This window comes from Poecilia reticulata, chromosome 8 (assembly GCF_904066995.2).
Source record: "Poecilia reticulata chromosome 8, P_reticulata-male-v2, whole genome shotgun sequence".
NCBI lineage: Eukaryota > Metazoa > Chordata > Actinopteri > Cyprinodontiformes > Poeciliidae > Poecilia > Poecilia reticulata.
Genome location: NC_088837.1, coordinates 10,739,513 through 10,760,208, shown reverse-complemented (window position 1 = coordinate 10,760,208; position 20,696 = coordinate 10,739,513). Strand labels below are relative to the sequence as shown.

At 39.8% G+C, this 20,696-nt stretch overlaps 2 protein-coding genes across 2 annotated transcripts; one reads left to right on the top strand and one right to left on the bottom strand.

The window, feature by feature from the left end:
* Positions 1–75: 75 nt before the first annotated feature.
* On the bottom strand, positions 76–4,986 carry asphd1 (aspartate beta-hydroxylase domain containing 1). The gene is made up of 5 exons (XM_081609868.1): positions 2,807–4,986; positions 2,457–2,663; positions 1,505–1,712; positions 989–1,102; positions 76–897 (listed from the first exon to the last, which is right to left on the bottom strand). Exons 1-5 carry the CDS (start codon positions 3,251–3,253, stop codon positions 788–790), a joined length of 1,086 nt encoding a protein of 361 aa, XP_081465994.1. The 5' UTR covers positions 3,254–4,986; the 3' UTR covers positions 76–787.
* A 287-nt stretch (positions 4,987–5,273) lies between these two features.
* Positions 5,274–19,979, top strand: sez6l2 (seizure related 6 homolog (mouse)-like 2). Its single transcript, XM_081609867.1, has 19 exons — positions 5,274–5,990; positions 6,676–6,740; positions 7,058–7,186; positions 7,297–7,512; positions 10,308–10,441; positions 11,496–11,688; positions 12,092–12,277; positions 12,370–12,553; positions 13,641–13,804; positions 13,912–14,106; positions 15,146–15,284; positions 16,097–16,293; positions 16,409–16,603; positions 16,774–16,968; positions 17,047–17,259; positions 18,044–18,082; positions 18,251–18,368; positions 18,580–18,691; positions 18,777–19,979. Exons 2-19 carry the CDS (start codon positions 6,689–6,691, stop codon positions 18,804–18,806), a joined length of 2,691 nt encoding a protein of 896 aa, XP_081465993.1. The 5' UTR covers positions 5,274–5,990; positions 6,676–6,688; the 3' UTR covers positions 18,807–19,979.
* Positions 19,980–20,696: the final 717 nt, after the last annotated feature.

Here is a 20,696-nt window from a genome sequence, read left to right as displayed (position 1 = left end):
TTAAAGTAAATTAACTTTAACTTGAGTTAAAATTAATTTACTTTAACTCAAGGAAAAGACACAATTGACAACAACTCTCATTTACACTCTGTTTTTTTATCTTTTACTGTACATAAAATATGTAACAACAAACAAACTAGCAAAGAGAATTTATAAAGAAATCAAAAATATAATAATAACTTTGTGACCAGAAACATTTCAGCATACAAACAGCTTTGTGTTATCACGAAAAGAAAAGAAAAGAAAACACAGTATATTTGGTGACATTTTGAGTGGAAATATCTCAGGAGAGAAAATACATTTAAATTTAAATTTCTGTCATTCTTACTGAAGTATTCACAGTTTTTTGGTTGAATCACCGGTAGTCACACACACCGTTTCAAGATGGTGTCTAAAATCCCATGCACATGCAACAACAGCTCAGATAAGGCCAGTAACAATAACAAGTCTGAGGCTTTGCATGCATTAGCATAGTAAACACATTTAAGATGTTAAAATTTACATCAGTTAACCCCTGCGCTGCTGTTTGTGCTCCCAGGTGCTGTCTGCTTGTATTTTCATGTCAGAATGCCATGCAGGTAGCATAACAGTAAAACTGTTGTAATGACTACAAATGAGAGGCCAAACATCCAACGCTGCTTGAATGTGTGGCCGATGGCTTGTCTAATTCTTAAGGGAGGATTCACACAGTGATTCTCTGACTGGAATGAGACGCGTGAACCCGGACGGGCAGGACTAAGTTAAGGCATCCCTGCACAGTGCTCACGGTGAAGTGCAGGAGCAAAACTCAGAGGTCAGGGGTGAACATGTAGTCCAAAGCTTGTCTCTCTGCTGCAGCCACGTTTGGATGCCACAGGTCCACACTCAGAATGACCCTGGGTCCAGATTCTGGAGGACCTTTGAAGAAGACACGAAGACACCAGATTGTAGGTGGAGGTGTACTTTTAAACTAAACGGATTTTGCTTTTGATGCGTGAGGATTTCCTACCTTTGTGAGAGATGGTGTGAAGGAAGGAATCATCAAGAAGGAGGCAGTGCCCCTCTGACCAACACTGAGGCTCCCCTCCCACCACCAGCTCACACGAAGGGGGCGTCTGCAAACCTGTGGAAGTGGGTTTTGTTCAGCTTCCGATATGACAATACGCAGAAATGTCCCATCTGGTTTTAAAACTGAGAGGATTATTGTCAGATGGGCCAAAGTACAAGATGCACAACACAGAAATTAACCTCAACCTCTTGCTAATGCATTTCTAACCATTTATATAACTTTGAGTACAGTTATGCTCACATGAGATGATTGGTTTTGTAACAAAGTGCATGTGAAGTTCATGAAATTATTAGACTTAGAATTAGACTTGAAGGAGGAACTCCATCGAGAAACATAACAATGGAGCAGCAGTACATGGAAGTGAATCCTAGCATTGTGGAAGGAAATAAACAAAATTGTTTCATGACTATTGAATTTTTTTTTTACTTAAAGAAAAAATACATATCGTTCACATACCAAGGTGACAGCGAAGGCGCATGTTTGTCGGTCCGTAGGAGCTCCCCAGTATCGCTCCGGGGCCCAGCAGCCAAAATCCTGCAGATCCCAACGAGTTGCTATTTATGAAAGTACAAGGAGAGAGATGTGTGCGATACGGGGAGGGACAGTGGCGGGAGTTATCTGCCACACAGACCCCGGCGCTGTACAAGGGAAAGATGGCCTGGCGCTGGAAAAGAAAACATATTCCATGTTTAAGCCTCGGCTTTACCCGACACACTTCTTCTAGATATTTTACAAATTAAATCTGAACTGTTTGTCAGGAATCCGTGTATTCACTTCCATTGGGTGTATAATTTGTAAAGGCCTTCTTTCTTGGTGTTCACAGCTCTCAGCGTTTTTGGAGAATTGAAAATATGGTTGAGCCGACTCAAACTGAGTGGAGAGAAAAACTGAAAATCGATGTCCAAGTGTTAGCATACATTTTCTTTGATTGACCCACTTTAATACATGATTGTAATGTTAATTTAAATCTGACTGCTTGTTCAGAGTCACTGTCCTGCTGGATACTTTCCTTATATCTAGCTTTATTGTTATTTAAAGAAACTCTAATAATCTTGAGATTTCTTATGTCTCTCCTTCTTTCAAAGTAAAAGGTTCTAAATAACATTGTTCACATGTATATGAGTAAAGACTCATTTTAAACCACGCAATATGCTCCTTTCACTTCATAATCATTCAATGTTTTATGTTTGCCTATCTCATGAAGTGCCTAATAATCCAGATATATTAATATACTTACAACTCACGGTATGTCTCATTATTTATTTTTTCTACATATTTATTCCAGTCACCTTTCTAGGGTGAACTTTTAAGCAAATAAAAAAAAAAAAAAAACTCATTTGTGGACATTTTCAGTAAGTATAATTTCCTCAGACTGCTGCATTCTGTGCTTATGTTTCTTGCCTTGTACCTTTGGCCCCAGGCAGGTCCAGCCTGACTTGGAGTCTGTGCCTCTCTGGTAAACAGCCTGGAACTCAGCCAAGATGGCAGGATAGTTAGCTTCCAACACCTCGATGTCATGCCGGTGAGCATCGCGCGGGAAGAAAGGAACACTTGGGACATCCGGCAGGAAGAAGAGATGTGGCTTTTGAATGGTGGAGAGATCGTTGAGTCTGACCTGAATTTGGAGAAATGGCAAAGTTGCCCGTTTTTGTTGGGTTTTTTTTGCCATGTTTCTTTAATTCTTTAAGCCACTAAAATATTAAACCAAAATTTTGTGAATGACTCCTAACTCTCAGTAGTAAGCTCTGAGTCTCTTACCTGCTCACGAAGGCCTTTGTGGATGCGGCCCATGCCCACCCAGCTGTAACGCTTGGCGTACTCTTGCAGTGCTGCGTACAGCTTCTTGGCTTCTGCAGATGCCTGGGCAGGGAACAAGGCATGACTCAGCACTGGCGTGAGGTAACCCTGTCCCTGCTCCTCATCCTTTGCTGTTTCCATGGAAATGAAAGGTGTAATCTGGTCGCTCCTGAACAACTTAGACCTGGCGCTGCATTTTGTTCCCATACACACGCCGCTCCGGGAGATCATGGAGCGCCTTGAGCTCGACTTTAACTTTCCGGCACGGCCAGGGATTGGCAGGTCAGAGCCAATTCGATAGCAGTGCCACAGAAATAGGAACAGCAGAGTCCACAGAAGGCCACTCAGTGAATGGACACCAAGCTCAACATACTCAGGCAAAGGCAGTGTGTTTATCGACCAGTCCATCCTTCAGATGAGGGTGACGCAGAACAACTGCAAGCAAAACAGATGAAGAAATCTCAACTTTAGATTTAACTGTTCTTATAATTTATTGCAAACAAAGTCATAGCCTTGAAACATTTTCAGATTTTGTCATTTTACGCCTACAAACTTCACTGCAGAACAATTTCTTTGGCCATTTTTCTTGCGATTGCTCAGTGCTCTGTGGGAAGTTCAGAGCTCGGTAGGCTAGCCATCCATCCATCCATCCATCCATCCATCCATCCATCCATCCATCCATCCATCCATCCATCCATCCATCCATCCATCCATCCATCCATCCATCCATCCATCCATCCATCCATCCATCCATCCATCCATCCATCCATCCATCCATCCATCCATCCATTTTCTTCCACTTATCCGGGGTCGGGTCGCGGGGGCAGCAGCTTCAGAAGGGAGGCCCAGACTTCCCTCTCTCCAGCCACTTCTTCCAGCTCCTCCGGGGGAACCCCAAGGCGTTTCCAGGCCAGCCGAGAGACATAGTCCCTCCAGCGTGTCCTGGGTCTTCCCCGAGGCCTCCTCCCGGTGGGACGTGCCCGGAACACCTCACCAGGGAGGCGTCCAGGAGGCATCCTGACCAGATGCCCGAGCCACCTCAACTGGCTCCTCTCGACGTGGAGGAGCAGCGGCTCTACTCTGAGTCCCTCCCGGATGACCGAGCTTCTCACCCTATCTCTAAGGGAGAGCCCAGCCACCCTGTGGAGGAAACCCATTTCGGCCGCTTGTATCTGTGATAGGCTAGGCTAGCTAAAAAGATAAACCTGCTGTAAACTTAGACACAAAATTATTCCCCCTTATATTTGCTACTTTTGTTTCAGTCTGTTCATTAAGAAGCATAGCCAATAATGAAATGCAAAGTTTTCATTTGCACTTGATATATACTGTATTCAATGGGCAAATGCAACAAGTTTACAGCAAAGAGAACAATTGTTTATTTCTTTTACTCTAATCTCCTTTGGGGTCAGTATGGATTGAGGGCTTTCCCAGCATGCACTAGGAGTCAATTTGCTCAATATTTAAGGGGAGAAGCTTATCCAGCACAGAGCCAAAGACCCTTTGTGGTTTCCTTTCAGCCACACAGTGTCATATACAGAGTCTATGTTCTCTTGGCAAATTAGAAGTAAGAAAGGATTTGTTGCAGGAGAAAACTTGAGATCATGCACCTAGTGCTTAATAAGTTTGTCCTAATCAACTTGAGTCTGACACTGACCTTATTTAGTGTTTTGCTTTTACAAAGCCAAGAGTGCCTCTGTTTCCTTCCTTTGAGATGCAGCTAAAATAATTCACTTGGCATGGTTGGCATGTTAGTATCTTAAAACAAAATAAAACTATTATTAGTAACTTAAATCATAATTTCTGATTATATCACTGCCAAAAAGAATGTAAAGAAAAGTTTTTTTTATCAACATCACAACTGATGTCATATTGCCTCTGCTGATTCCCACCTTTACTCCAAAATAGTCAGATTGTATGTGCTGTTGTTATTGTAAGTTTGTTTTTGAGCTAGTTAAAAATCACAATAAATTTTTTGTGATGTTAGTTATTTCAAACATTAAATAATCTTTGTCCTGCAGCTATATTTATAATTTGATCATATTGGCCAAAACATCAAAAGGTTTGAACACTCCTACTTTGTAATGTAAATTATTAAATGATTTTTAGTTGTAACATCATATGTGTCAGATGTCCTTTTTGTAAAAAAAAATAAAAAATAATAATAATAATAATAATAATAATTACTTTTTGAATAATGCATCAATTATAAGTTGGATTTTCCAAAACTTTCAGTGTGGGATTTTTTTTTATAAGTCTTCGTTAACGGTAAGAAGCAATTTTAACTAAAAACAGCATATGAACAACCCAGCCTAATTTTTTCCCCAGTATAATTCGACATAGATGTAAGTTTCTGAAAGGCGAACAAATTTTAGCAAGCCTTCAGTCATCTGAGAAAAGGTGAATTATATATGCGTTAAAATAAGGGGTGATAAAGGACGGCAAAGGGGGAAGATTTATATTGTTTGTAATATACGGTCAAACTGATGCAGAAAATAAAAGTGCATGCACGGTTTGAACGTACGTGCATGCGAGTTTTGTGTCATTGCAGACTTGTTGTTGCATCAACCCCAGTGATGCTCTCCACTGGCAGGCGTTGGATGCTTCATAAAATGATGCTTCTCGCAGTGGCGTGAGCATTCATTTTGTCTCTTTGCTCTGCACCAGCTCAGCTGACTCGTGTTTACTCGCCACATCGGCATAAACACCCGCCGTTCAAGGGAATTCCTGGCGCAAAATGTTTGCCGTGCATTATTAAGCAGCGCATGCAAGCGGAAAAATCTCTTTCTAGCGCCGGATCAAACATCTCTGTCAGATTACCTTGATGCACCGTGGAGCTCCGTGTCTGACAGCTTCAGCACCGTGTTGGTGGACAGCTCCAGCTCTCCAGCAGACAAGAGATGTAAACTTCTGCAGTTCCACCGTTCGGCCGCTAGGGCGCACTTGACGCTCCAGCACAAATGCCCTCACATCTTAGCCGAATGCGTCAAGCACACGGTAACCAGCTAGAGGCAATCTCACCAGTACAAACACAGCAGTGTTTACGGCCTTAAGCAACACAAAATCAACTGAGATACGAGAATTTTTTTTTTATAAAGAAAAGAAAAGACAGGGGAACAAAGGGCAGTGGAAGCATCCTGGAAGACAGGTAAGCAGCTGGCACCTTTTTATTGTTGCTGCGGAAACAACAGCGGTGATGACTGATGTTAAAAAAAAAAAATCGTCCTCCGCACAAAGAGGGCCGGGTGATTCTCCCTCGAATAAGCCCCATCATTTATGTCACACACCTGGCTGGTATCTTTGACAGAGGAAACGCCTCGAAGAGCAGCGGAGGAGCATTTTTGATACAACTAACAGGTTGGAGACAATGAAATTCAAGGGGAACCTTCGGAGACGATATGGGCTGGCTAGCTGGATTTTTGGAATAGCGCATTTTTCGGCGCGTTGTTGCAGATTTAGATGGAAAATTGCAGAGGAGGGAAAGCCTGAATATTACACCTTAAAACCGAGTGTGTTCCTGTGTCATAATTTTACGACGTCAGTGGCAATGCTTTGCATATTGACTTCTAACGTCACGTTTCATTCTACGCATAAATTGCTTTAGGAGAGCCTTTTTACAGCATCATGTCGACATGATCTGATTTCAGTCAATTATGGCCTGTTTTATGTAAACATATCAGTCAGATTTGCGGTGACTAATACATTGTTGGCCTATTCATTACCACTGTGCGATTCCTTTGCCTCTTGTTGCTATTATGAGCTATTAATAGGCAGAGAAATGTGCAAAATTACAAAACGCTTCCTTTGGATTCTGCTTCCTTTAACCTTCTCAGGTCATTCAGAAACATGGGGTTCGCAGCTGTGATGTTCTCTGTCACCGTGATGCACATGGTTTCAGGTAATTTTGTTTGTGTTCTCCAGTGCATGCACGTTTTGTTTTTTCTTTTCTTTTTGCTGCATCAGTCTGATGCTTGTTGTTTTTTCTCCATTTAAAATCTAAAGGTAATGACTCCACTCTTTTAGACTTTTGACTTATTCTAGACTGCAGTTATTCTGCTGAGGGGACATTCACGTCACAAGAACATGCACTAAATAGTAAATGCGAGCAAATGTCACACGATGTGAATAATTAAAGACGTATACACAATTTTGGAAGGCACTGTGTTTTCTTTGCATTGCAACTAACAATGCAGTAACCAGTGTTGATCATTTCAGGCATGACCTTTATGACTCCGGAGTCTGATACTTCACCGACGTCAGCTCCAGACTCCTACCCACCAGGTGAGCTGATACACGCTGCTCTGCAAAGTAAAGAGTACCTGGGACAGGTTTCCGGAGGATCAGGTATACAGAAAACAGAAAACACTTTGCTCGTCAGTTCCGCACGTACTTTGTTCCACGAAGTGCCCTCTCGCATGGGAAATTGCATTAAACTGAAGCCATTAACTTTGCAGGAACCACTACCAATCCGACACAGGCGGTGCCTGGGCTTGGGATGGCCGAGTCTACAGCAACAGCCATATCACCAGGGCTCCTCACCACCGCTTTAGGCTCCTCTTCTGCCGCGGGCAAAACCGGATCGAGGAGTCCTATGTCTTCGTTCCCCTTGGAAGAGGAGACCACCACCACGCTGATTACCACCACCACCATAACCACAATGCACATGCCAGGTACAAGTTTACCCTCACTTGTTGTCCCCTTGAAAAGCATATTTTTTTTAACAGTAATTGAACCGCATTCTTTTTACTCTTTAGCATCTGTTTCTCGAGCACCCTCATATTATTCGTCCTACAGTAGCTGCCCTTTATCTAACACTCATATTAATTCTCACTCAAACTCTGACGAACATCTGAGGGACCCGAGGGGTAGCAGTGTGCCTTTTCCAGAATAAATTCACACAGTGCAGGATTTGAATTCAAAAACCGCAGTCTTCTAACGAAAATATGACGAGCTGGTCTTACTTTGCATGCAAAGTTACATAATTATTGGAAATCATGCAAAGTTTATATAGATAAATATTACGATCACAATATCAGTTGGGATAAATTAACATTTTCCTCACACCTCTAATCATCAACTCTCATTGCAACGATTCTAACTTTCTCTGTGACCTTTAGCATCTTTGGCATTTCTTTTGCTTCAGGTGTTTGTGTTTGTACAGTTTAAAGCACATATTTGCATTCTCTGTACAAAAAGGTACTTGGCTGTTTTCCTCACCATCTGAAATTAAAGCCAATAAAACTTTTACCATTTAAGGTTAGAAGTCACTATTTAACTCATAATAAATGCTGAACTCCAGAATAGGAAAAAGCTTGTTTATTTTGTTTTTAATTTCATCGATGTCAGAGGGTTACAACTCTATCCTCATTTGGTAGGGTTCCCTTTTAAAGTGCTTTACTTGGCTAAAACATATTGGGGTTTTTTCCAAAAGATTCTCACAGTAGCTTGGTGGAAAATTTGTTATTCCTGCTGACAGAAGTGGTGCCACTGAGTCAAGTTTGCACACCTTATATGTAAGAAATCTTCTCTGTGATTGAGATCTAGGCTTTAAAATTGCCATTTCAATCAGTATGGCCATAAAAGCACTTTATAAAATCAATCTGTTTAGTTTTACCATTTCAAAACATTGACTTTGTTGTCACTAAGCCACTTTATAATGAATTAGTTAGTATAGTTAAGGTCTTTGCCCATTTATATCCAAACTCTAACGTCCTGGCTGATGTCTTAAGATGTTGTTTCACTATTTCCACATAATCTTCTGTCCTCATGTTATATATATTGTGAAGTGCACCAGTCCCTCCTGTAGTAAAATACCTTATAATAGATGCTGTCACTCCCATACATCACAGTTAGTGCTTTGTTCTCAGGGTTACAAGCTTCCTGGTGATTATTAGGGCCAAGTTTTCTCAGGTCCTTTCCTTTGACTACTTTTTCAAATTGTTACATGGCTTTTTTTATGTTTCCTCACTGGCATTGCAGTGCCAGAACATTTGCTTTTAGTTTTCTTTATGTCTGCATTAGTATTATCTAAACCAACTAAACCAACTGCATACTGTGTTTGGAGCCAAGTATAAGTTTGCTATTTTTTTCTTCTTAAGAAGATGCTTAGGTTAACTTATATATATATATATATATATATATATATATATATATATATATATATATATATATATATATATATATATATATATATATATATATATAACTATGTATGTATATATAATTAATATTTGAGATTTTAAGGGATGGACCAACCAAATTAGTGGACATGTGTGACATGTGTGAGAAATGTTTTCAAAATGTTTTAAAATAGAAATCTGAAAAGTTCTGCTTCCATTTGCATTCAACCCCCTTCACTCTGACAGCACTGAATAAAATACAGTGATCGATCCAAGGTCTGGTTTTTCTTCCGCTCGATAATTAGGCTTTACCTTGGGTCTGTGAATCTCACAAAAGTGACAAAATGTGGAAAAAATTCAAGGAGTATGATTTTTTTTCACATTTTGAGTATGAATATGATAAGTTGCTTTCCAGCTTTGAAATTTGATGCAGCCCAGAGCAAGAATAGAAACTGATAATGAGTTAGATAGGATATATTTATTCCATAATTTCTACCCTTATGCATAAAGTAAAGTCAGTACCAGACATGGAGCACATAACATTATTATTTGATGAACGTATAAATATTAATAGTAGGACTATGCTTGCCTGCCTGTGGTCTGTCAGTCAATACTCTGCCTTATGACCAGCATGGGGTGATGGAGACGATCCAGTGCTAATGAGTGTCAGAAAAACAATTTGAGATGCACCAGTGCAGCATTTCTATTGGCTTTCGGTGCCTGCGCAGCTCTCATAGTTTGTGAGTGAGAGCCGGGGAGAGAAATGTCATGTGAGACAGATGATCTCTGAGGTGTGAGCGTGCTTGAGATAAAAAGACAGGGGGAGCGTCACCTGTGTCCCTCAAGTGTTTCATTTTGCCGTCAGTGGTCATTGTGGTTTGCTGATCTCATGTTGTCTGCAGGAGATATCTCAAGCACGTTTGTTCACCAGCAAGAGTTGTGCCTTGGAGTAACGCTTCAGCTGTCTTGAAAATGTTCTTGCCGCGGCTCGATTGTGCCGTGGGGCATACTAAATTTGAGTCTGCAACAAAGCGTTGATTGATTTGCAGTCACCCCGCATGAATCTGCAAACGGTGAAGAACAACTAAAACCAATATGGACGAGTGGGGATAAAGCGAAAGCTGGCCTAACAATGACAGCATTGCTTGAAATGACAGCATTGCTTGAAAGAGACATGTTGGACTCACTTTTTACTAAATTAAAACCTCTTCAGAGCTCTTGATAGACAAAATTAGTAAAAGCAGCCAGTTTTTAGCAAAGCTTGCCAGGATAGGTTGTTTTTTTAATTATAATACACGTTTTGACTCATTTCTAATTCCTTTTCTGTTATCTCTCTGTTTCTACAGTGCAGTGCAATGCCACGTTGTCAGCAATGGAGGATTTTGTTGAGTCTCCTGATCCTGGATCATCGTCCTCATTTTCTACTCTGGAATGCACCTACAGCATTACTGTGTATCCAGGCTACGGTGTGGAAATTCAGGTTGTGTGAACTGAAAAGCCTCAAGGCCCTTCAAGTTTATGAACGTTTTTTTGCTGCAAAGCAATGTATTGATTTGTTTTATGTTAACTTTTAACAGAATATATAGACAATATAATTCATATTACCAGTTAATCGTCTCAAACGTTTTTTGAAGAACACTTTTCATGAACACAAGAGCAACACAAAGTGTCTTAAGACATTAAAAACAAAAAGCATGCTAGTTTTAAAGAAACCGATCACATGATCAGCTTTTTTAACTAAATAGTCTGATAAAAAAGATAAGGCCGTTGTTAAGGGGCAGTATTATGTAAAATTAGCTTTACATCATGTTATAATCTTATTCCATCATCAAAAACATACTTAGAGTGTTGCCTTGATTCCTTCATGCATGTTTGAGAAATCCTTTAATCTCCATTGGCAACCATTCAGCTGTGCAAAATGACTTTGTGGACCTAGCACCGCCTTCAAGACGAAGCTCCTCCTCACAATGTGCTACTCCCACAACTCCCCCACTCTGCTCCTTCAGACTAGCCAGCAGCAATTAGCAAACACCTGGTGGAACTGCTGGGGTCATTAGACAAGTTACTTCTCAGGGAAACGCTGGTAAATATGTTGTTGAATAGATGTTGTTAATAGAGGAGCAATGTGGTGATGACTTTCACCACATTGCTGGAGGTGTAGTTTTAGAAAGAGAGGGAGTTTTTAAAGAGACAGAGGCCCAATTTCAAGGCGTTAAATTACAAAGTCAGTTTTTTTAAAGTCATATTTGATTTGATATTTAGTTTACAGGAACTAAATATAATCGGATATTCTAATTTTCAGAGCACAGCTTAGTAAAGATTGCAACATAAAAGATAAATCAACAAGGAACAGATTAAAGAAAGACTATATCATTCTGTTTAGACTACAATATGAATAGCAGGATTTCAAAACTGTCCAATTTCATAACAAAAGGTGAAAATCAACACAGTAGGATTAGTGCATCAGTAAGCGAATTTCTGTGTTATTATTTAATTAGCTTAGGCTGTGTAAATCTTCTTGTTTCGTCCTCAAGGTGAGGAAGACAAACCTTTCAAAGGAAGAATCTCTGGTGATTATGGGTCACGGCGGTGCAGGGCTGGAGCTCTTAGCCAATGAGACGCTGATGAAAGAGGGCCAGGTGATCCGCAGTACCACCAATCAGGTTTCCATTCACTACCGCAGTCTCCGGCAGTCCAACCATGGCACATTCAGCCTCCACTATCAAGGTAGAATCACTTCTGTCTGTTTCATGTCACCATGAGGCACTTTAAAAGAAAAACTGAGATCAACACTTTTACAGTTCAGCAAAAAACTTGTGACATACCAGGTAGCAGGTTCAGTGGTGAATTTATACTCCATGCAAATCTCATGATTACGAACGATAATGAAGCTCGACAAAGATAAAGAAAGACATGTAGCAGATAGCCTGTCTTACATTATTATGATCAGTACCTTGCAGATTAGTTGAGAATGTCCACATAAAGGTTGAATGGATATTTAAATACTATGACAAAAGACATTATACTTTCACATTTGCAGAAGATTGAATCATTAGGAGTTGTTCCGATGTAATATTAGACTATTTTTATATCTTCCGCATTCATTTTTATTCTACCAATTTCCTGCCAGCCTTCCTGCTTTCCTGCCCTTTCCCCACTTCGCCCGAGGGCGGTGGAGTGACGGTGACAGACATCCATCCAGGAGGTCAGGCGCACTTCCACTGCGATCCTGGTTTCCAGATCCGCGGTCATGAGGTGGCAACATGTGTCAACACGACGCAGCCCCACTGGAGCACTCATGAGCCTCAATGTGTTGGTGCGTACGACGATTAAAATCAGAGAAATGACACCAGCAGTGGCTGATTTACGGTTTGTAGAAAATAACACTACTTACCATTTTTCCACCAGTTGTGTCTTGTGGAGGATGGATTCGTAATGCAACTGTGGGACGGATACTGTCACCACCTCCTCCGCCTGTCAGCAACCACAGCAATGGAAATAATCTGAGCTGCCACTGGCTGATAGAAGCCAAGGAGGGACACAGGCTGCACCTGCACTTTGAGAGGATCGCTCTAGATGAAGATGATGACAGGTAAGCTTGGAGTTTGAGATGTCATATCAATACACTTGCTTATCTGAAGTAATAATTGCAGAGTGAACAAAATGGATGAGGGGGAAAAAAATGTTTCGTTGCTACAGAGAGTCTTTCCTACTACCACTCTTCTCAGGGTATTTAGGTTTTTGCTTTTATAGTGGCCCCTGTAGTTTGTGCTGCTGCGGCCTGGGCAGAGTTGATGCTTGTGGTCGCCAGGCTAGTATGGTTCCTCGCCCCAAGGGCTTCCTGCACAGAATAATGATCTCAAAGATTTCCATTTGTACTTATTGTTAGAGGAAAGTCCTTGTAGCTTCATAGTTATGATAACCGTCAAGATTTAAATGTTAGTTTAATCACGTGAGGTATCCTGAAGCAGGAGGGGTTTTCCCCAAGCAGGTCTGCTCTGTTGTATGAAAAGTATGCGCGAATATGAAAGTGCTGAAAAGACGTCTGCTAAGCTTCGGATGAAATATGATGGAGACTTACAGTGGCGCATGTGATCCTCGCTGAGTTACAAAAATGTGGAGGTGCATGAGCATGCATCATAACCTAGAAATAATATGAGAAATAACATGAGGCCAACAGGCAGATGCAGGGATGATACGAATGGTATTGGTGCCCTTACGCCCAGCTCAGTGTGTCAACTATACACCTAGTTTAATCCACCTTTGCTATCACTGTTACTTGTCTATAGAAAAAACATTTTTAAGATAAACTACGCTTACCCTGGCGGGAGAGCAGGTAAATGCCTGGCAGCCAGCCAGGCTTATAATACACTGGGGGAAACCCTGCATGCCAATGCTAATAATTCTACTGTTCAATGGTTGCTTGTAAGCCCAAAAAATGTTACTTGGCACTCCCAATCCCCAGTGTTGATTTTTAATGACCAGAAAATGTACCATCAAGACCATTAGGTAAAAATCTTTGAGTATTCTTTCACAAAAAAAAGGTCAAAGGAGCAACAATGGTTCAGAGACCAGCATGTTTTACCAGAGAATCACTTTTCCCTTTACTTTCCAAATATGGTCCTTATTGAGACAACAATCATAGTATTTTTGCTCATTTATGTCTCGTCCTGTTCCAGGTTGCTTGTCCGCAGTGGGAACAGCTCCCTGTCCCATCTGCTCTTTGACTCTGACCTCGATGACGTCCCAGAGCGCGGGCTGCTGAGCGAGGGCTCCACCCTGTACCTGGAGCTCATAGCTGATTCTTCCTCCATTCCTCTGCTGCTGGCACTCAGATATGAGGGTGAGCGGGGTCTTCAGATGCTAAGCCTACTTCTTTTACCTCATTTCTTTTTCCAGATTCCGCCAAACAGAGAACTAGAAATGATCTTTTTCTCTGTGTGTCTGAAGCTTTCGACGATGAGCATTGTTGGGAGCCCTACATGCCTCATGGAAACTTCAGCAGCAGTGACATCTCATATCAACTGGGCACCATTGTCACCTTCAGCTGCTCTCCAGGCTTCGTCATGGAGCAGGGCTCAGGAACCATCGAGTGCGTTGACCCCAGCAATCCCCATTGGAATGACAGTGAGCCTGTGTGCAGGGGTAAGTTTAATCCATGAGCTGTGGTTGTGCAACAAAAAGACAGCTGGGAAGTCAAATTTTCTTTTAAAGTCCTACGTTTTAATTTTCCACATACCTAGGGTAGCTAAAATAGTAATCTGTATTGACTTGAAGCACATGATATATTCAGCATGTCTATTTCTGGGTGTTCTCACTGCATCTTGATAAGATGGGTGCCTGAAGCTGCAGGATGTTGGATCCACAGTGATGGCGTGGTGTGAAAACGTAGAGCAGCACGGAACGTATGACTCAGAACCTTAGCTAAGCACTAAAAGCTAAATACCGTCTTCAATTTTTAATTCCAGGAAAAAAATATTTAGCTGCCATCTGCAGTACCTTTGCAAGATAAATGATTAGATGCTAATAAGCTGAATCCTTGAGAATCCATGCAGTAGCAGAAAGGGTACAGAGAGGAAACTGATAGCAGTACCTATGATTAGTAATTCCTTTTTACTTACAGAGTGCTCTGTAAGTATTAGGTCTTTTAACTTACACTCCGTATGTTTTCTTAAAGTCTCTGAAATATTCATTTTGCATTCTTCAGATTTTGGTCTCACGTGTAGGCTTCTTCTTAATATCTTAAATTAGTTTTACGAATATTTTGTTCAACTTTCAGAGCATTTTCAGTGGACATATATTTGCTTATTAAGCTCTAAACCCTGGAGTACTTATTATTCTGCTTTAAAAAGGCTAAAGCCTAATTCAAGGGGTGGACAAGTGATGTGCACATTTTTCCAGACTCCATTTTCCAGAGTTCTGCATGTTTTTTTTTCAGCCTCTTAAACTATAAGTAGAAAAAATCACAACGAATAAAACTTATTTTTAGGTACAAGATTAATGTGCTCTTCATTTTTCTTCCATTGATCATGAGGCCAAAAGCCCATTCACTAATGGCTCCATATGTTCTCCCATTAATCACGTTCAATTCATTCAAACATTGTTTTGTAATCTGTAATTTACTGATTCCATGTTTATAGGTCCAAATTCTTACCTAATGCTGCTGTCTGCTCTGTTCTTTAAGCTCTGTGTGGAGGAGAGCTGACCGAGCCTTCTGGTACCATTCTGTCCCCTGACTGGCCCCAGAGTTACTCCAAGGGCCTTGACTGTATTTGGCAGATCCATGGTAATGAGGAGAAGCGAATTGAACTGGAGGTCCAGATGTGAGTATGCTAACAAACATTATAGGGGAAAAAGTGAATTGAATATTATTCAGTAATTATTCAGACTTTGCGTCTGTTTAATAAAAATGTAAATACAAATCTTGCTTTCAGCAAAAGAATAGACAACTGTGGCAAAAATCTTAATATTTTTAATTTTCAAATTAAGCCTTTTAATTTTTATAGGAATTTGCATGAATATGCAAATTTGACTTTTTAATACGTTTATTTTTCCTATGTCCCATTTTAGAGTCCCATCTTGTGAAAAAAAGCCATTACTTAAAGCATAAATATATTTTTATGTGGATTTTCTAATAATTACACAATTGTATTTTTCATATATAATATAAATGATGTTGTGTTAATTTGTAGTAAATTAGTTTGAAAGGCTACACTAAAAATAAAAATCTATTTGTTACAAGTGGATAGCTATTCAAAAACTTGTGAAATGTTCTGAACATTCAGAAGCAGAATGTACAAATGTGTAAAAACATGTTAACATCAGCATATTTATGATACCCCAAAGGAGGAAAATGAGGTTTACTGGTGAACAATTGCACAAAACAAAAACTGTTTCATTTCCAAAACCAAATCCATATCATAGTTTTTATTTAGCAATTATTAATGAAATACATAGATAAATAACTTCATGAGTTTGTTTTATAAAACCAATTGCCTGTAGTGCCATCTCCTTTCTTCATTCTCCTGTAAGCCATAAAATAAAGCAGAAGCTGGGTGGATTATTCGACTTAAAAAGAAAAACCCTTTCTGAATTGAAAGCTGACATTTTTTTTTTTTTTTCATTTTTCTTTCAGCTTGAATATTCGTCACACGGATGTGCTGACAGTGTTTGATGGACATGACGTCATGTCTCATGTGATCGGCCAGTACATGGGCTCTAAAGAGCGCTTCCAGATTGTGTCTGGGGGGTCAGAGGTCACCATTCAGTTTCAGAGCGACCCGGATGATTCCAGCTTCATCCTCAGTCAGGGGTTTCTTATTCATTATCGTGGTGAGTGAACTGGAAATCCAATTTGCTTTACCATACGAAGCTTGTTTAGGTTTGTTTCACTGATCAGTAAAAAAAATAATTTGCATTCACCAAGTCTCTCTCTTTCTCTCTGCAGAAGTTGAACCGAACGACACATGCCCCACTCTTCCTCAAATCGAGTTTGGCTGGATCAGCTCATCCCACTCCTCTCCTGTGAGAGGCAGCGTCCTGACCTATCAGTGCCAGCCAGGTTATGACATCAGCGGCTCAGACATCATCACCTGCCAGTGGGACCTGTCCTGGAGCAGCGCCCCACCCACATGTGTTAAAGGTGATAGGATAATAGAAATTAGTGGGGGGTTTTTTCTTTCATTTTGGAAAAACATGCTGTGTAACCAGACATGACTGAGAATAGGATGCTACGCCTCGTAAGGTTTCTTGATTTTTTAAAACATTTTTGGTTAATTTTGTGTCACTTGTGTCTGACTTTACCCCTCACAGTGCAACAGTGTCCTGATCCAGGAGAGGTGGTGAACGGGGCGCGCTCCGTGCGTCCTGAAGCCGGGTTTGCTTTGGGGACAGTCGTGCGCTTCTCTTGTAATCAGGGTTATCAACTCGAAGGGCCTAGTCAAATCTCCTGCTACGGCCGTGACACTGGTACCCCTAAATGGAGCGATCGCAGCCCGAAGTGTGTCTGTAAGGCCTTTTTTTGTCTCTTCTCCAACATTCCTTGTCTTTTCTTGATGGCTGCTGATGTCAATCTGATAGTGAGAGTGTTTTTGTATGTTATATGCAGTGAATATGACCCATGCCCAAACCCTGGAGTCCCCGACAACGGCTACCAAACTTTATACAAACACAGCTACCAGGCCGGGGAAACTCTGCGCTTCTTCTGCTATGAGGGCTATGAACTCATTGGAGAGGTCATTATCACATGTGTTCCTGGACACCCATCTCAGTGGAACAGCCCGCCACCCTTTTGCAAAGGTAAAGGTTGTATTTTATTTATTTTTTTGCTGCTTGCGTCTTTTCATGCCACACACCTTCTACATCTAGTTCTTATTTTCTAAAAAAAAAGCCTTTTTTTCCATCTTTTCACAGATGTTATCATGTACAGCACGTGTTGCACAAATGTGCTATACAGATAACTTGACTTGATAACAGGCTCCATGAGTCCGCTACTTTGTTTTAAAGAATTTCAGGTTCCAAGATAAGGATATGTGGCACTTTGGAAAAATATTTAAGATGTTTATTTGACATGGAAAGTCAAACTAAAACAATACTGACCTTTGTTTTCAAGAATTTCTGTTTTCTATAAATGACTCTTGTTCAAGCTTGATCAAGGTAGGTTTTCTATATCTTCAGATTAAATGCTATGAACCAACACCAATGTCTGGGGAATGGCTATATTTTCTTCCATAGACAGCCTTCACCTAATCCCAATTATATGAATGTCCAGGAAATCAGTATAAATGTCATTCAGGAGACAACTGATAGATTTCATTATTGCTTCAATGTCATCATGGGTGGTGAGCCATATCTCCCATTTTGTAAACTACCACCTGTCACTGCTCTGGATCAAATAATAGATAAGAACAGCATCATTCTTTTACTCAGTTTGGGTTATAAGTAGTTTTAATTTTAGAAACAAGATTTTTGACTTCATGGTGCGTTGGTTATAAATGTAATTTACTCTTGCATATCACTGCTTTAGGCATGAAACACACCTGAGTGAAAGCAAACTGATGAGATCTTGTTTTATTGTTCTCAGTGGCATACGAGGAGCTTTTGGACGACCACAAGTCAGAAGGTGATTTCTCATCTCAAGCGCATTTAAAATCAATTCCTACATCATTAAGAGCTGCTGTCTGTGGGATCTAAATGTGCTTCTTTAGGCGTATTTTTATCACAAAGTGAAGGACACTTTGCATTAATGAGGACAGAAAATCATCACAATTGACGTTTGACTGTTTTGCAGTGTCCCAGTCTTTCGAGCCGTCCCGTCAGATCCTGAGTGAAAACATCGCCTTGGCGATTATTCTGCCCATCATTCTGGTCATCCTCCTGATTGGAGGCATTTACATGTACTATACAAAGTAAGTTATGCTGTTAATTAAAGTTAAAGGTTAAAAGACCATGTTATTAACCAGCAGAGCAGAAATGAACTCTTTCATGTATCCATAGAGTTCTGTTATCCATAGAGTTTTCATAGTTTTGGATTTCCATTCTGGACTATTCTTAGATTTAATACTGCATTTTTTAGTTCTGTGCCTCTGTTTTTTCACTCAGCGCATTTGTCTCTTGTAGCATTTGCAGACTAGAATGGAAGCCTCTCTTCTGGAAATCTCTCTCTCACACACACTCCTACAGTCCCATTACAGTCGAGTCGGATTTCAACAACCCTCTCTACGAAGCGGGAGTAAGTAAAGGAGCCATCATTCAATGAAATTCGTTCATTTCGCTCAAAGCGTAAAGTAATCCGTTTGTTTCTAATGTGATCACAGGACACGCGGGAGTACGAAGTTTCCATTTGAAGAAGAGCGTTTCTGGGTGAGAAATAAAACCACAGAAGCATTAAATTCTTGAAGAAGACAAAGTCTTTTTGTATGAAAAGGCCTCACTCCCCCTATAATACTTGCTTTTTTTATTTTTGTGTTTTGTTTTGTTTTTGTTTGTTTTTTTACCATCGCAGTTTGTAACTACTTTATATTGATTGTGTTTCATCTGCCAAAAGTGAGACCCTGGTAATAGTGTAACTTTCTGTGTTATTAGGACTGGTGCCTTATGAAGGATAAGAAATTGACTTCTAAAAAAAAAAAAATTGTAGGCAAAGAAAATGTAAATGAGAAAAGGGGGAATTGTTTTTTTTCAGTTATTATTTTGTTACAAAGCTAAAACATTAGAGAGCATGGCAATACTTCAGTTGAAACAATCAAAAGTTATGTACATGGTTCTATTAAAAATGCTTAATATTTGTTTTTACTTTCTAAAGCGACTCTTATTATGTTTTAGAGTTTCGCAGCAAAGTGAAAAAACAACCTCTTTTAAAACAATAAACCTTTTTTTCTCACAGGTTGAAACAAATTCACACTATTTGAATGTAAATATCTGACTTAATATATACACTTGATGGCAGGAGGTTATATATTTTCATTATATACACATAATGAAAGTTCTGTGCCAAAATATAATGTTAAATAATTTAATGTCTCTTAGTGTTTCATCCGTTGTTGGATTAGTGTTTACAAAGGCAGTGTTTATTTTATTCTTCGCTGTTCCTGCCGTCATCTGCAAACTGTCGCACCACATACTGTATAAGCAAAGGTGAGGACATGAATGTCATAACGCTTCGAGCATGCACTGATTGTAAATTATATTGCTTTTGCTCAATCTCTTACATTAGCATTATAGTTACTGGCAGGTATCATTGTTATCAAATTTGATGTTGTATGCACTACGTTGATGAGAAACTTTAAATCTTGCCGCTTGCTGTGATGCGCATTATGTATTTATTTATAAACGATTGTTTGAGCGGTGAATTTTAGACGTTCACTGGGCCAAATGAGGGATTCCTGGAGACTGTTGATTTGTTGACTTAAATCTTCTATGATCATCAGCGACATTTCTTTGCTTCATATATAAATACACTTTTGAAGACAGTGAATCATTTGCAGAATTGAAAATAAAGTCTTTGTTGAATGGTGTAACGAGTGCGCCAGTGTGTTTTCATTTTCGACATAACTGGGACTACCACTTCACACGTGAACACACATTTAATATCAATAAGTAAATAAAGTATTGTCTTTTTGACAATGTGGAAGAAACATTAAAATGATTTATGGATTTATTCCATATATTCTGTTATATACTTAACGGCTGACACTCCTGGGAAAGATGTGGATAAAATGACTTGGATAAACATTGCAACAGTATATTCTGATATGTCTGGCATCATTATCTTGTTGAAAGACCTAACAGCCCATTTTCAGTTTTTCTGCCCTAGTGCATCAGCTTTTTTATGTTTTGGTGTTTCATGCATCTTAACAGGATTCTTTGGGAGAGAGCCGGGTTCACTGCACCAAATGTCAGTCACCAAACATAATAGAGGACATGAGACACTTTTGAGATATTTATACTTTGTTTTATGCCAAACCTACCTGGCGTGTTTGTTGGTGAAAACTTAATCAGTTTCATTTCGCAATAAATACTTAGTTGCAGTTCTTCCCAGGTCTTTTTCTTGACATTCCTCTAAAACATGGATAGATAGCAATAGCATTTATTTATTGTTTTGGAGATTTAGGAAACCCAAAATGTACTGAGAAACCTATGATCACTCTAGTTTTCTAACAGTAAATATTGAATTTTTTGTTTTATTTTTATTTTTTTTACCCCTGTAGTTATTCTGTGGCAATAATAGAACTTTA